The sequence below is a fragment of the Marmota flaviventris genome, chromosome 5, assembly GCF_047511675.1.
Source record: "Marmota flaviventris isolate mMarFla1 chromosome 5, mMarFla1.hap1, whole genome shotgun sequence".
Classification (NCBI taxonomy): domain Eukaryota; kingdom Metazoa; phylum Chordata; class Mammalia; order Rodentia; family Sciuridae; genus Marmota; species Marmota flaviventris.
In genome coordinates, this window is record NC_092502.1 from 63,922,270 (window position 1) to 63,938,878 (window position 16,609).

The window sequence follows — 16,609 nt, forward strand, 5'->3', positions numbered from 1 at the left end:
ATAGCTGGAAGTGTTAATCACTGTCAGGAAAATTTGCACTGACAAAAGCATTGGTGTCCTAAGTTATAGAACACAGGTCTTTGAAATGATTTCAGACAGCAATATGAGGACAGGGAAATGTGAGCAGAGGGCCAAGGTAGAAATGATTTGTTACTACTAAGATCAAATTCTGTTGTTCATGGCTATGGTTGAGCTTAGTATTGCAAAGCAGGTGAGCCTCAGTGTATAATCACTTTCCTATGCATAATAGGAAAATTTCTTAGCTTTTATTCTGGTTTCCCACATCTAAGCCCTAATCTTCCTGAACCCATTCAGCATTACCCTCTAAGCACTGTGCTCTCTAGTCGGGCAGGATCATTCTCTCCTTTCCCAACATTTCTCACTCTGCCAGGAATGACTTCGTCCATATTCCTCTGTCAAAATTTCATGCATTCTTCATTACATGTTTGCTTTCCAAATGCCTTTACTAATCTGTAGCCCAATGTTCCTCTTATGATGACACTTATTGCAATCTGAGCAGCATTAGATTTGAATACTTTTCTTATTTACTGTATTCATAAACTTCCATAATGTCTTCAATATACACTGGGAAAAAGTAAATGCTCAATAAATATGTAAGGAATTGAACTGATTTTTAAAAAATCATTTCCCTTTTGTTACTCCAGCAAAGTTCTCATCCTCTCTAAGCTAAGGGAGAGGGGACTTGGCTCAGACATTACCTCTTCACCATTTGGATTATTTCAGGACAAAACTGAAAGCCAAATGTTCTCTCTGATACGTGAAAGCTAATACTCCAAAGGGGTCAGGGAAGAATAGAAGTTCAGTGGATTAGACAAAGGAGAAGGAAGGAAAGGGAGGGGAGTGGAAATAGGAAAGACAGTAGAATGAATTGGACATAACTTTCTATGTTCATATGTGAATACATGACCAATATAACTCCACATCATGTACAACTGCAAGAATGCGATATAATTAGAATAAGTTATACTCCATGAGTATCAAATATGTCAAAATACACCATGGTGTCATGTATCCTAAAAGAACAAACAAAATGCCCAAGCCGGATACAATGTAGCTTGCCTGTAATCCCAGCAGCTTAAGAGGCAGAGGCAGGAGGCTCACAAGTTCAAAGATAGCCTCAGCAATTTAGCAAGACCCTGTCTCAAAACAAAAAACAAAAAGGGCTGGTATATGGGTCAGTTGTTATGAGTTCCTGGGTTCAATCCCTAGTACCCTCCCCCTGCAAAAATTCACAAAAAACATGTTCATTGGATACAAAAAAAAATGTATGAATAAGGCTAATTTAAAACTTAACAGTTTTCTCTTTCCAAGAACAAATTTCCAAGTGGTTTTCTTAGAAATGATCCAATTTTTTTCAATTATTTTAGATATCATTCAATGTCTTATCCTTTTTACCAAGAATAAAAAAAAATAAGCAAAACTTATTTTCTTCTTTGAGGTGCTGGGAAATCAAACCTAGAACGTTTTACATGCTAGGCAAATGTTCTACCATTGAGCTACATCTCCAGTTCACGCCAATTTAATTTTTTATTTTTTAAAAAAAATTTTATTTGCCCTTTTTAGTATACATGACACTGTAGTGTATTTTGATGTGTTATACATATATGGGGTATAAATTCCCATTTTTATAGTTGTACATGATGTAGAGTTACACTGGTCATGTATTCATATATGAACATAGGAAAGTTATGTCTCATTCATTCCACTGTCTTTCTTATTCCCACCCTGGCTTCCCTACATTTCCCCTTTGTCCAATCCAGTGAACTTCTATTCTTTCCCCTGCCCCTGCCTTATTATGTGCTAGCATCTGCATATCAGAGAGAATATTCAGCCCTTGCATTTGGGAATTGGCTTATTTCACTTAGCAAGATAGTCTCCAGTCCCAGACTCTTTTATTTTTTATTTTGAGACAGGGTCTCACTAAGGTGTTTAAGGCCTCCCTAAGTTGTTGAGGCTGGCCTTGCATTTGAAGTCTTCCTGCCTCAGCCTCCCAAGTAGCGAGAATTACTGGTGTTTGCCACTACACTCAGCACAAATTAAGTTTTTATATCACGAGGAATACACAATTTTGGAAAGTTGTCATTCAAATAAAAGTAGATATGTCTTTCTTAAGGGGAATTTTCATTTATATCTTTTCCTGAATTAAAGATTTCTTAATTTACAGTTGCAAACCTTACTGGTTATAAAAATCCAAATGGTGAAATCAATCATCATTACATGATTTATGTTTATATTTTAATTAGCTATTATTAGGTGTGTAAGTATTAAATTTCTAGTCAATGACAATAGTTTTATTCATAGCAATGAGTAACCCAGCTAACAATATTATACCCTTATTTTGTGCAAGGTTTACATCCACAAGATTTACTGAAATATTATACATACATTTTATAAATCCTACCTACCTCTTTTTTTAAAATACGTTTTTAGTTGTCAATATACCTTTATTTTATTTATATGTGGTGTTGAGAATTGAACCAGTGCCTCACACATGCTAGGCAAGCACTCTACCACTGAGCCACAACCCCAGCCCCTACTTATCTCTTAAGTCACTTAATATTTTTAGGTTAAGAATTAATTTTTAGTTAAAATAGAATAAAGTTTATTGTATTAAAAATAAAATATTTTCCAGATAAATAATCAGTGATCATTTTTGCCTGGTCTTTAGCTTCCGATTTTGTACTGAAAACCTTTCCTAACATATTTTCAATAGATGTATGACTATAAAAATTTTAAATGAGTCCATTCATCCTGATATGCCATAATGATGCCTACATCTGATCAATCAGCCTTATAGCAAAAGACTGCAATACGTATTTTTGTAGATGTGACTTTTAGGCTCAAAAATTCCTTTCTGGTACAACTAATAATTTAATAGTACATTATTTGAGTGAATAGTTATATTGATATTTTTGATAAGAAATAAATGATTTAGCAAATTAATGTCCTACTTCAAATATGAAAACAATTCTTAGTGACCAGACAACATTAAGAATTAAATGAATTGTTAAACATCACAATATCAAAGCTGAATAAATTTTAATATGATCTCTGTTTAAAAAATGAATATTTAAGAACACTTTCTACCTTAAAATTTTAGTGTATGTTTATATAATAAGGTTCATATATGCATTTGATTATATCTTTGATCTAAGTATACTTTCAAAGGACAAATGTCTAAGAGTTTTATGATTAGAATGGAAAGTAATCTGATTTTGTGTCCTAAAATATATTTATCACTTTGGTCATACCTAAGACTGATTAATAATCAGTAGCTACACACTATATTCTGTTCTACCACTGAAAAACAAAAATTACAGATAACATTAACTCAACAGATGTTTATTGTTTTACTTATTAGATAAAGAAATTGGGGCCATTCTCCAAAGACAATAAAACAGTAACATTGTACAGAACAATTGCAACTTAGCAGGAAACTTCTCAATTTATTTTTCAGTGCTTTTTTTTTCCATTTTGATGATGAAGGAACCAAATAAAGTTTATGTAATTCCTCCAAATTCACTCATCCAGTAGTGCACCCAGAATTGTGATCCAGATTTTCTGACCTCAAGTGTCATGCTTTTTAAAAAGTCATATCACACATCACATAAATGCTGTGATATATCTTTGTAAGACACGAAAATTGTGTCTAGATGTTTAGACTACTTGTCTGCATTTGTTTTTCTTCATGTTTCCAGTATGAATTCTGAAAGCTGGGAAATGTATAGGGGAGCCTGTTTCCTATCCATTCATCTTAATTATGACAGAACTGGAGGAAAAAACATTCCAGGGAGCTGCCTAGACAAGGCATTATTTATTAACAGAAACATGAAATCAGACAGAAGTACTGTGGTGAGAGGGCATAACCAATGCATTTATGTTTCCTGAATCTACACATAACGTAAAATTCTCAATGAAGGTATTAGTCACCATTTTTCTATTTTTCTCCCATATCTTTAGTGTCTGTCATTTATTGTAGTCGCCTGTTTTTTTGCTGCTTGTGTTTGAGCCCGGATGTACCCTAATTTGGGGGAGCCAGCGAGTTTCTCTCTGAATTCAAAGAAGCTCTCCTTTCAGGCGGTCCTACTGTTTGACTACTTTTCTTTAAGTATAACTTATTTTAGGCTCCAGGAAATATGAAAAATGAAGGTTGCCTTTTTGAATGTTATATGTAACTCTCATGTCCAGGTTCCTTGAGCTTCCCCAAAGTATAATAAAAGAAAACATGTCCCCAGTAAACCTAATGTTATTGTTGCAAGCCTCAGTGTTCTAGGAGGGAGAGACTTCTCTACACCATCCCTGGCCAAAGATGATACTCAAAAGCAAATAAACTAAGATATAGTGATTAAGTGGATAAAGAAAACAAGTTTAAAAATGCCAATTAAGGAACAGCTTCCATGAGAGAGCAGACTATAGGAAAATATCAGCTATCAATATGTTCTTTTTTATAGAAAGTGAGAGAGAAGAGGAGAGACAGAACAGCTAAGGGATGCCTAAGGTGCATGAATTCTGTAACACATATGAGCAAAATACCATGAAAAATTAGCATTTATAGATCCTAGACAGTGAGTACACAGACTAAATTACTCTCTGTCTTTACATATTTTAAAATTTTCATTGAAAAGGAAGGAAGGAAGGAAGGAAGGGGGGGGCAAAGAAGGGGGAGAGAGATAAACAAGGGATTCACTGTTATTTTTATCTTTGAAGAATAAAAGCTAAGAGAATCATTTTGTTTCAAATAATCAGAACAAAATTGTTATAATAATATTGTAAGCCCAATGGGATTGTTTTGTAAAACAGATAAAAAATATGAAGAGGAACTGGAAAAATAAACAAAATAAGCACATTTTTTCCAAAGCTTGGAAACATTGTGAATTATTGTGAGCCATTTTGACTGGCAAAGAGGTTGGACAGGTTTTTGGTTTGGGTTTTTTCTCCCCCATTACCTCCTGTAACTCAATTTACTGTCTGACTTGTTCTTAGAGATCTTCATTTAGGAGATTTAATTGCATCTGTGAGCAAGGAAAGTAGAGCATTAAAGCATTTGAAGTGAGTATCTTTTTTATGATATTGCTCAGCCACTACTTTAACATTTGTCTCCTTCCCACTTAAGGCAAAAGGAAATTCTGTTTGGAACTGGCTCTCAAATATTCGAGTATGATAAAATCAAAGAGACACACTCAGCGTAGAACATTGGAAAGAAAACCCCACCACTCCCCACCAGGAAGGTGATTATGTCATGTCCTATTAACTAATCCTTTGGTGGAAAGGATTTACCTCGAGGACATTTGTAAGCCCTCATTTCACATCCTCGTCATAATGGCCCTTCCCCACTCAGCTGTCCAACTGCTGATGTGTTCTGCATGAGGTAGTGATTCAACTCGGATGAGGGAACTAATTTTATTTTTATTTTTTATTTTGAATAATAGGTCTTTTTGATACATCAGGGAGATAACAGTTTGGTTCAATAATTCTTCATCAGCAATTTTTACCAGATTCAATCAATGTATTTTTATCTAAAATAACAACTTAGACACACATTTGGAAAGAACAATGTTTGTGATTATAAAAGTAAACTCATACTTAATATTTTGAAAATGGATGGAATCGAAGAGCATCATGTGAGGTAAAATAAGCCAGACTCAGAATCTCAGTGTCTCAAGTTTTCTCTACTATGTGGAAGTTAGGGGGACAAAAAAACATTAAAAAGGGATCTCATGAAAGTAAAGGGGAGACTATTAGGGTACAGGAAGGGAATTAGAGGAAGGCGGGGGAAGGGAAAGGGAAGGTACTGGGTAGTGAAATTGTTATAAGCATGTACAAAGGTGTTACAATGAAACCCACTATTTTGTACAATTAATATGCATCAATAAAATATCTATAAGGGAATTTTAGGAAAACATAAACGAACATAAAGGAAGAAACAAAAATTTACAATTTTCCTATGACTTATACTCTACTAATTCAGTATTTTGATACATATTCTTGTATGTTTTTTCCTTTACATGTGTATATTCATAAAAGAGCAGGGATTTTTTTCTGCATGTGCAATTAGGATTACTGAAAATATTTTATAATCTAGTTTTACTGTTTTGCATCTATTTGGAAAATACCTTGTTTTATGTTTTTAATTAAGTCTTCGGTCACCAAATATTGAGACAAAACTCAGTGGCAGTCTGTCAGGAAAATTCAAAGGTTATGATGAAAGTATATGGAAGACAGCAGTCCTTTTTAACGTCTATCCCAAACAATATTATAGTCGGTATCAATTTGCTCATAAAATTCTGCCAAATTAAAATTATAGAACATAGTCAAGCTCATTGCAAATTCTGTGTGAGATTAATGATGTATATATACCCTGAGGAAATTGGAACTAAGGTTTATTGAGTCCCTACTCTGTGTCAGGCAAAGGGTTGTCCATTTTTAAAACATTGTTTCATATATTCATGGTTGAAAAACAAGGCTTCAAACTTTGAGGTCCATGAAATGGGGAAAAAAGATGATGAGGGTTCAAATTCCTGTAATCCAAGGAAGGAAAACAAAAAGGATGAGTTATGATTAGAAATATTTAAATTAACTCTTAAGACTTTGCAGAAGCCACTGTCACCTGGAGCTGCTGGTTGCCAGGGGTCACGTTCCTCAACATAGCTGTCAACAGCGGGCCCTTAGGCCACCAGCTGCTTCAAGCTGTTAGCAGACCAAGTTCTAAAGGCAGCAGACCATTTTTGTGCTCTGAACACTGAAGACAAAGGATTAGGCCATAAGTTTTCCTGGTTTTGCAGAATTATTCAAGTACATTTATGTTCTGGGATAGTGACTTCACACGCCATAATGGCATGGGAAGTCCGTCTATGAGAAGAAGAAATTTGAGGATTAGAACTTCATTCTGAAATATATAAGTCCTGGCATCTTGTTCATGGCAAATGTTAGGCTGAGCCCAAATGATTCTCATTTTTTATCTGTACCGCCAGAACTCAGTGGTTGGATGGCAGGCAGGTGACCTTTAGGATTGAGGAAAAGGGCGTGGCTGTGATGGAAGTCATGGTGGACTTTGGGTCTAGGAATGGCAAGACCAGCAACAAGGTCATCATAGATGACTGTGGAAAACTCTAGTACATCTAATTCATTTTTTATCTCAAACAATAGACCTTCTGTAGCTCAGGAGAACACCTCTTACCCTACCTGCTTGCAATATTCTATAATGTTTGTGTTTTTGCTACAGTTGTGTTTAGTTTCCAAATTTTCCTTATTCCTCTTCATGTCTAGCTGGATTGTAGAGTTAAGTTTATGATTATGAAATAGAAATGAAGTGACAAAAATAAATTCACCGTTGAGTCAAGGTAAACTGTATAACTCCTCTATTTCCCTCTTATTTTGAATATGGCAGCATGACCTGAGTGAATATTAAAATTTTAGCTTCTGATGGGTCAATTTTTTTGCCTCATAAAAATGCAGTGTAATTTGTTTTTACATAAAATACATTCTGTGTGCTGGCATATCAAGATTGCCTGGTGCCACTGCTTACTGTCTAGGATTCTCTGCTTCTGCTGATCTATAGGTAATAGAAGATGCCTCCGGAATACATTTTCCTAAAGTTATCATCGGATATGCTCTGGGCTTCCATCACAAGTCATCTCAGTGCGAAGTGGCATGTGATTTACTGCAGAGTTACAAGAAATGCAAATTTGATCTGGCATGTGACAAGTTGAAAACTCTTTTTGCTGCCTACGTTACAGAAATAGTTTGCTGTTTGAGCATTATTTTATAAAATACCTTCCTGGCTAGTCTCAGTTAAGGAATTTATAGGCATACTGTTGCTCTTGTGCTTGTGAGTGACACCTTTATTCTCTAACTTAAGTAAGTTACATGACAAAATTGCTGTGTGTTTGTGAGATTAATACCTTTGAGAGTGTTAGGATATTTCTTTATATGAGTGTTTGTCTTAAACTTAGCTTCTATCTAAGATCAACTTAAGTGCTTATTTTATTGGTTAACATGTTACCTTTGGTCTTTCCATGTATCATTTCTCTAGATTTTCATGAAAGAGCTATCAGAGCTCTGAACACAGGCTCTGGTCAGAAAGTAGAAGGTTTGAATTTCAATTTGAAGTGCTAACTGTGCTACTTTGAACAAGGAACTTCACTGGTCTAGGCCTTGTTTTCTCCACTGGTTTAAAAAAAGGAGGGGGAATAATCATCACAGTTTATGGAGTCCTGATGAAAATTAAGTCGATGCATATAAAATTCTTTGCACAATGCCTTGCTCAGAGAATGAAGTCCTTAATAAACCTGTTCGGTAGGTGAGGCAAATACAAAGAAGAAAGACAAATAAATTAAGTAAGTCACATGCCTAAGGCCACATACTTGCAGAACTAGGGTGAGATGAGCCATTCTTATTTCAGTCTTTTTTGTAATAGGCTGCTTTGCTTTCTTAATTAATCACATATGTGAATATGCCGCAGTTGACTTTTAAATGTGATGTTTTGTCAACAAATATAATTGTTGGGCATAGCTATAGCATCATATAGAGAGTAGTGAGATAATGGAGCTGCTCCTCTAACAACAAAACTGGTTGTGTATCCCATACACCCACTTACAATAGCACATACATGCATGCACCGACATTCAGAATAGGCCCTTTCAAGGAACCCTTAGACCCTTTATACATATTTCATTTAGGTTATGACTCTGCCAAAAGTGGGGCTTCCTTGTTTATAAAAAAGAATAATAGTACATGATCTGCAGAATTATAAAAGCTAGTAAACAGACTGCATGGTATGCCCTTTACACAGAGTCAGACACTCCTAAATTCTTGATATATCTTAGCTAGTTATCTTATTTTCTTCATAGCCTTTTATAGCTCTATGACTCTCTGCCTTGATTTTTTTCTCTTCGTTTGTTTCCCCCCACTAGAATTATGTTCTACAGAGGAGAGGACCTGCAACAGCACTGGACACAAAGCAAGTGTCCTCCTACAAGCCTATAATTAGTTAATGACTGGAGAAGAAGTCAGTAGCAATTAAAAAGGTGAGGGAAACCATCTATGTCAGCAAAGATGGAGGAAATAAGCTATATTACCAATTTTCAAGTGAAATTCTAGGTTTATCACTAATCAGCATTTGTTTAAAAGGAGAAGCTTCCCAGAGGAAGTGAGTTTAAGAAATAATAAATAATTTTGATAGAGTGCAGGCTGGTTAGTGAATGTTTTTTTTTTTTTTTCTCTTCACTGTGGGTAGGTATAACTTTTGTCAATGCACCTGTCTGCTCTGAGTCCAGGTCGACTTCCATGTTCCAAATCTTTGTGGCTGTCACAGGGATTCAGTGTTATAATTCCTAGTGTCCTTATCTCACTCCAAAACTGGAATTTCAGGTCATCAAACTCAGCTCAGATGCCTTCAAAGACTGTGCCTATATGCACAGAGAAATAAGTTAGTATATATGAAAGAATTACAATTGCGATTGGCACATTATCAACAGCTTCTTAAATGTTCCTTGTTGTTATCATTCATTTATTAAAAACATTTATTGAGTACCTGTTATGTGCCTGAATATGTCCTATTCACAAGATATATAAAGGTAAACTAAACAGACCAGATCTCTGCCTTTGTGGAGCTTAGAAGAATGGGGGGAGTAGGATTCAGGGAATGAAGTCAGAAAATAAACCCCGAATGATGGTGCTTAGATGGATGGCTACAACTACACTCTTGGTGGTCAGACCTCATTTGCCTTTTTAACACTGTTGTTCCAGTATTTTGTGAAGAGCAAATGGGCCAATGAGTCACTTGGTTCTTGTTGGCTGAATAAACAAATGAATGCATACATTTCTGAGAGGAGATTCAGTTAAATTTGGACAGCAAAGATTCTGGGCTTAGGCTATATGCACTGATAGGATTCAAGTTTTTCAAGTTTGTGGATTCTGTGTTTATATGGCAACAACTGGGTCAGACAGAATACATATGGGTAGATGTGAGGATGGGAATGAGATCATGAGAGCATGTATGCACATAAGTCTTTGTATGTGTGAGGTAACATGGAAGGCAAAGTTCTTTGGTTGTGCATTTTTTGAAATAAATCTAATTTGTGTGTGAATTAAGTGTAAGGTTCTAAAGGAGGTTCTAAAGGAGTCTCTGTGTGAGGTAGAAGCCTGTAGTTTGTTGTATGATGGACAGATCATTTTGCAATGCAAAATCTATGCAAGTATGCATGTCTGTGATCTATAGTGTAATTTTGTGAGGCAAATTAAGGTTGGGTAAAAAGCACATTCTAGGATAGTATGTATGAGGTAGGAATGGGTTTATGTGAGTCAATTCTGGGTTTTTGTGAATGTCAATGAAGAAAGATGGTCTTCCCCTCTTCTGTGTGTGTTGTATTGGGTATGTGTAATTCAATTCAGGAATTTATCATATGAAGGTGCAGGTTTGCTAGGCAGATTCTGGAACTAGTGTAATTGTGAGACAACTCAAAATCAGGATAAGGCCATCTGGGGTTGTGGGTAAGACTGTGAGTCTGTTCTAAATCCGAATTTGTATGTGTTTGTTGTAAATCAGGACTTGGCTTTGAGATGAACACACCTGGGTCAGTTTGGATTTTGTGCATGAGAGAGTCAAAAAGATTGGTGTTTGGGAGGCAAACTTGGGAGCTAATGCGGGGAAAACAGAGTTAGTTTGTGTGCATATGGGAGTAAGTTCTCCGAGTGTGAGCATTTTTAAGACATCTGAATTGTGTCTAAGTATGAAACAAGTCTGGAGCTTCTTGCGTGAGGGGGGGAGTGTGTGTGTGTGTGTGTGTGTGTGTGTGTGTGTACATGCGCGCGGCGCGCCAAGTTTGGATTTGTGTTTGTGATGGGCACCAACACTGCGCCAGCCCGCGAGCCCACGTTAAGGCTGGGGGTGCCTGGGGAGGTGCAGCAGGCGGTTTCCTCCCGGCGGGCGGGCGAGAGGTCCCCCGGGCGAGCGAGGGAGCTCCGGGCCCCTGCGCCGCTCGCACGCTCGCTGGCTGGCTGGCTGGCTGGCTCGCTGGGGACAGACAGGAATCGGAGCAGCACTGCCGCCTCTGGCGCGAAGGCTCAGGCGCCTCCTCCCGCCCCAGTCACTGTGGCTCGGTGCACGCTGCCGCCGGCTGCCCTTTCCGTCTCTGGGGAAGAAAACCAGCGGGCCGCTGTCGCGCTTGAACCATGGCCTCCGGACGACGAGGCTGGGACAGCTCCCACGAGGATGATCTGCCCGTGTACCTGGCCAGGCCGGGAACCACCGACCAGGTCCCACGGCAGAAGTACGGCGGCATGTTCTGCAACGTGGAGGGAGCCTTCGAGAGCAAGACGCTGGATTTCGATGCCCTGAGCGTGGGGCAGCGAGGCGCAAAGACTCCCCGGAGCAGCCAGGGCAGCGGCCGCGGCTCAGGGACCCGGCCCGGGGTCGAGGGGGACACCCCACGCAGAACCCAAGCCCGGGAGGAGAGCAGTGAGCCGGCGCCTGAGTCGCTCGAGCCCGCCGGGGTGGAGATCCTGAGCGCCACAGGCAAGGAGGTGTTGCAGAACCTTGATCCGGAGGACAAGGTAAGGGGGCCCGGTTCCCTTCTCTGCCTGCCCTGTCCCCTTCTCCAGTTCTGGCCGCCATGGCCGGGGCGCAACTTTCTCGCGCTCACTTTCCAAGGGGATGGGCGACTAGAGGGAGGAAAAGGGCATCCTGTGCTGAGCACATCGTGACCTTCTAGTCCCGTCCCTGGGTTCGCACGTGCAGCATCTTCGTAAGCTCACTGTAAGGGTCCCAGCCCCCCTACCCGGCTCTGCTTCCCTACCCCAGCTTCCCCGCTGGACCGCTGGGCCATTAGTTCTGGGTGGGTGTGTCAGCCCAGTTAGCCTGGGCTGTCTTGGAGATTTCAGACCTTCTCTCTGTCTGAGTAACCAACAGCACAATTGTCTTGGCCCACTCTGGTCCCAAATTAAATCTCAACCCAGGTCTTTAGGGCAGAGGGCAAACTGATTCTAGGAAATGGGGTCATCTCCATAGTGCCCGGATGAAAGTACAGGATGGGCGGTCTTCCCTTTCACTATTCAAACATCAGCTCTGTGCCTGAAACTTTTGGGTGTGGAGCCACTAAACACTCGAATCTTTTTTGCCTTGCTTCTGTCATAGCACGTTTCACATCTGTTTTGTAAAGAGTATATTTGTACACAGCTTGGCACAAGACTGAGTATCACAGGGATCCAGCTGTCTCTGCAAGAATATTATTGTATTTTTTAAAATAGAAGAGGGTATTAAGGGTGCACGAGCTGTAAATTCCCTGCTGCTTTTACATGTGCTAAAGCCAATTTCTTCTGTATGTATTTTAGAGACACTCGTGGCATACCAAACTGATGGGAAGGATGGCATTGATCAGCATGCCCTGATTTTTGTGACTATTTCATAGAAAATCAGAGCCATGGTTCAGAAAATTCAGGGCCTAGGCAGGGCTTAAGGATTCAAAGTTAAAACTGACACTTTTGAATTGAAGAACAATAGTCATCAGATGCCCTTACCAGTGTCTAGGTAATGGCTGCAAAATCCATCCACATATATTATTCTGCTTTAATACAATCATGAATGATAACCTGAAATGGAAATGTCTGCCTCAGAACAATTACAGTTAATGCTTATCCAGTTCTTAGTTGTTTTTCCATTAAAAGGCAGTAAGACAGTGAAAGGATAGTATCTCTCCCTGATTGATTTTCAAAAGTTTTAAAAAACAAACTTTTAGCTACTGAGATGAAATATGGAAATCAGTACTGTTTAAAGGTGCCATTTGTGAAACAATAACAGTGTCTCTTGGAATCACTCATTTAGTTTGAGATTTTCACATCTTCTTTTGAATGTGGCATTCCTTTAGGCCCTGCCCACATACCCTTTTGGGAAAAGTTTTGATATTTTGGAAAGGCTTTGACTGACATCTTAACTGAAGAATAGCTCTTTATAGAGAAGTGATTGCCTGTTTTGGGGTGTAAATTGATCAGCACCAAAATGTTCCCTTCCTGTCTCTAAGGGGTGGGAGAAGTGATGGAAAAGGTCAGTAACAATTGCTGTGAGTCAGTCTATTCCCTTTGCTGGAACACCCCTGATGTAAGCCAGATAATATGCCTGGTTTGCAAGATTAAAGAATGGTAACTAGAGAAAGGAAAAATGTTTCTCCTTTAAACCCAGCAATTCTCCCGTTTTCCTCCCTTTTGTAAACCCTATACTTTTGGCTTCTAATTGAAAAATAATAATACAACCTAAGCATCAGCAGGATTTCTAGTGGTACATGGTTATTTGTAAGTTGAGGCTTGCTGTCAGCTTTATCCTGGCCATGTTATTATGTCTAATTTGGCTGAATCACACTGTTAAAAAAAATCAGAGGTTATCTAGTTCTGAACTTGATTGCTATTTCTTAGAGGATAAGGATTGTGTGTTTGCATTTCTCTTTGTGACTGGAATGCCTGGCACATTGCAGATATTCAATAAATGTTTGATACCTTGAATTCCCTTCATTAAGACATCTGTTTTGTATATAGATGTAAAATGATCATCTGGCCTCTCAGCAAATACTGCCATCATTAGGGAGCTCACCACCTCATGAAGCAACTTTTAGATAATTTTTATAAAAAAATAAAATTAAATTAGAAAACCCCAGTCTGCCCATCCATAGTTTCTACAAATTATTCTTTTAGTTCTGAAAATAGAATAAATATGTTTTATTATTCTGAGATATTCTGATGACTTTTTTTTGCGGGGTGGGGGGTGGGGGGTGCTGGGGATTGAACTCAGGAATGCTCAACTTCTGAGCCACATCCCCAGCCCTATTTTGTATTTTTTTTTTTAGAGACAGCATCTCACTGAGTTGCTTAGCGCCTTGCTTTTGCTGAGGCTGTCTTTGAACTTGCAATCCTCCTGCCTCAGTATGCTGATGATTTTAAGTATGTGGGCTCATGTGTCTGTCTGAAGGGGAGTGATGCCCTTGCAAAAGAAACAACCCTTGAACCTCAGTGACTTAAACAAACAATAACAGCCAATTTCTTGCTCCTGCCACTTCTCCCACATGGGTCAGCAGGGAAGCTCTGTTCATCATTGTCCCTCAGAGACCTCAATTAATGGAGGCTCCATCTCTGCACATCTGCAGTTGGGAGAGTATGTGGCAAGCTGTATGCAGACGCTTAAACTCTCTTTTGAAAGTGATGAATATGGTGTAAGCTCACATTTCATTGGCCAAAGCAGATCATGTGACCATACCCAACTGTGAAGAAAAGGGGGTGGGGGTGGGGGAGGGGGTGGGGGGCCGAGTGCCATCTTATCATGATCCTTTAAGACTATAAATATTTGGCAAATAGCTCTAATATCTTCCCCAGATTTGGGGATGGGCTACTGGGGGACAAGCTGGCCTAGCCCTTAGGAGTTGTAACTTAGTTTCCTTGTGCCTCAGTTTTTTCACCTGCAAAATAAGGATAACTGTGTCTATTTTTTAACATGATCAGTATTCATAATATATTTGCTATTAGAATTACTATTCAATTTTTTATAGTAATTCATATATTTGAAGGCAGTTATCACAATTTTCCTAAATTTTTCAGTCAGCCTTATTCCCAGTGTCTTCAGCTCTCTTTCTTTTTCAATTACAACTTTTTTTTTTTCATTGTCAATGGGTCGTTATTATTTTTTTATATGTGGTGCTGAGAATCGAACCCAGTGCCGCACACATGCTAGGCAAGGGCTCTATTACAACTCCAGCCCCTTCAGCAATCTTTTGAGCACTTCATCGTTCTGATTTCCATTTTAGGTTGCATTGTTTTGTAAATATTCTTCTGAAAATTCAGTGTCTAGAACTGAACATTATGATCCAGATGGGATGTGTCCATTGCAAAGTGCACTAGGCTACTTAACTTTCTGGATTTACGTATAGTATATGCTTATGTAGTACAAAATTATACCCAATAATTAAGTATCTGTGGCCTGCTACTATTGTCCCCATAGTAAACTCCCCATCAGTGAAGTTTTCAGAAAATTTTTTTCATATAAGCTGCTATTAAGTCAGGATGATCTCGTTCTATGCTGGTACAAATGAATTTAAAGCAAAATAAAAAATTTAAAGAGAATTTAACTATGGATTTTATTTTTTTCTTCCCTCTATATTTGTCACTATTAAGCTTATTTCTCTACTCCATCATAATGATTTTGAATCTTCTATAATATAGCTCCTATCCTCAGTTTTGGATTATCTGCAAATTTGATAGTAAGTACCACTTTCTGAGCACTTTCTATATGCCTATTGTGTGTGTGTGTGTGTGTCTGTGTGTGTGTGTGTGTGTGTGTGTGTATTGTTTTCCTTGTACAGATGTGGAAATTAAAACCCAGTGACTAAATGTTTAGTCCCAAGTCACATAGATGGTAAGTGGGGGGGAACTGGAATTCAAACGGATTTACCTAATTCTGCAGTTCCTGCTCTTTGCAGATGGACACATCTTCATTATTGTAATTCAACCAGCCTGACCATTGTGTCAGCTCCTGACATGTTAATATAACACAGGGCAAGGAAGGATCTTACCCCAACTCCTCTTGAAACCTCTGCTATTTTGCCACTAGCCCATTACTCAGAGAAGTTTTGAGACCAGTTCCTCAACCTGTGAAAACAATTGCTATGAATCTTTATTCTTCCAAGTTGATTACAGAATTGTCAGAAGAGATTTAAAAAAAAACAACACCTTGATAAAATTTTAATAAACTTCAGGTCTGGCATACCATTAATTATATTATACCATTTTAAGGAAATGGATTTATTCAACGAATTATTTTTATTGGATTATTTTTGTTTATACATGATAATAGAATTTATTTTGATATAATTATACAAGCATGGAATATATCTTATTCTATTTAGGAACCCATTTTTATGAATTTATTCAGTAAATAATGAAGAGGTTAAATAAGTAACAAAAGCATTTGACAAAATAAAAAATATAAGAATGCCCGATTTCAGGGTTTAAAGTTATCACTAGGAGCTAAAACTGTGGTTCTGGACCTACATGTAAACACTGTTTAAAAAGTAATGGATTTAGATTTTCTCCATGAAAGGCATTGATATTGGCAAAGTCCTCCACAGTTGTTTGTTGATAATTTTAACAGCTATTTGTTTATATTTTGACACTAAATTGCATAGAAAAGCAATTCTAAGTATAAAGTAAATATTTTTCATCATTTCTCAAAATGTTTTTCTGTGCATGTAGACTTTTCCAAGCAGCAAAAAATTACTAAGAGGAGAAAATTTGTGATAAATGGTCTGTCAGGAAAAAATGATACTGCAAAGACTTTGACATCCAGTGAAAACAAAGTAATGACATTATGATTGCATAGATTTATTGATAACTATCTATCAGGAGCTTGGGTCATTTCTAGTTTCCTACTTCCTATGTGGACCACTTTTGCACAAGATCTTTCTTTTGTGAAATCAGTAGGGACTCTATGTGTAGAGGGAGACTACTTGAAACAAATAAGATGTGGCCCTTGCCTTTTTACCCTTTGCTATTTGTCTGTTTTTATCCTGGGATAAAGTTTTCAAAATGACTCTGAGAGATCAATGTTCTCCTC

General features: G+C 38.1%; 1 protein-coding gene and 1 pseudogene across 1 annotated transcript in view; both read left to right on the forward strand.

The window, feature by feature from the left end:
- Positions 1-6,821: 6,821 nt before the first annotated feature.
- LOC114086270 (peptidyl-prolyl cis-trans isomerase A pseudogene) lies at positions 6,822-7,134 on the forward strand (annotated as a pseudogene).
- A 3,973-nt stretch (positions 7,135-11,107) lies between these two features.
- The window catches only part of Dpysl3 (dihydropyrimidinase like 3), a 107,250-nt gene continuing 101,748 nt past the window's right edge, over positions 11,108-16,609 (forward strand). Inside the window, exon 1 of the mRNA XM_027927654.2 lies at positions 11,108-11,574. Coding sequence (XP_027783455.2) covers positions 11,194-11,574 — 381 coding nt within the window. The 5' untranslated portion in view covers positions 11,108-11,193. The remainder of the gene's footprint in view (positions 11,575-16,609) is intronic.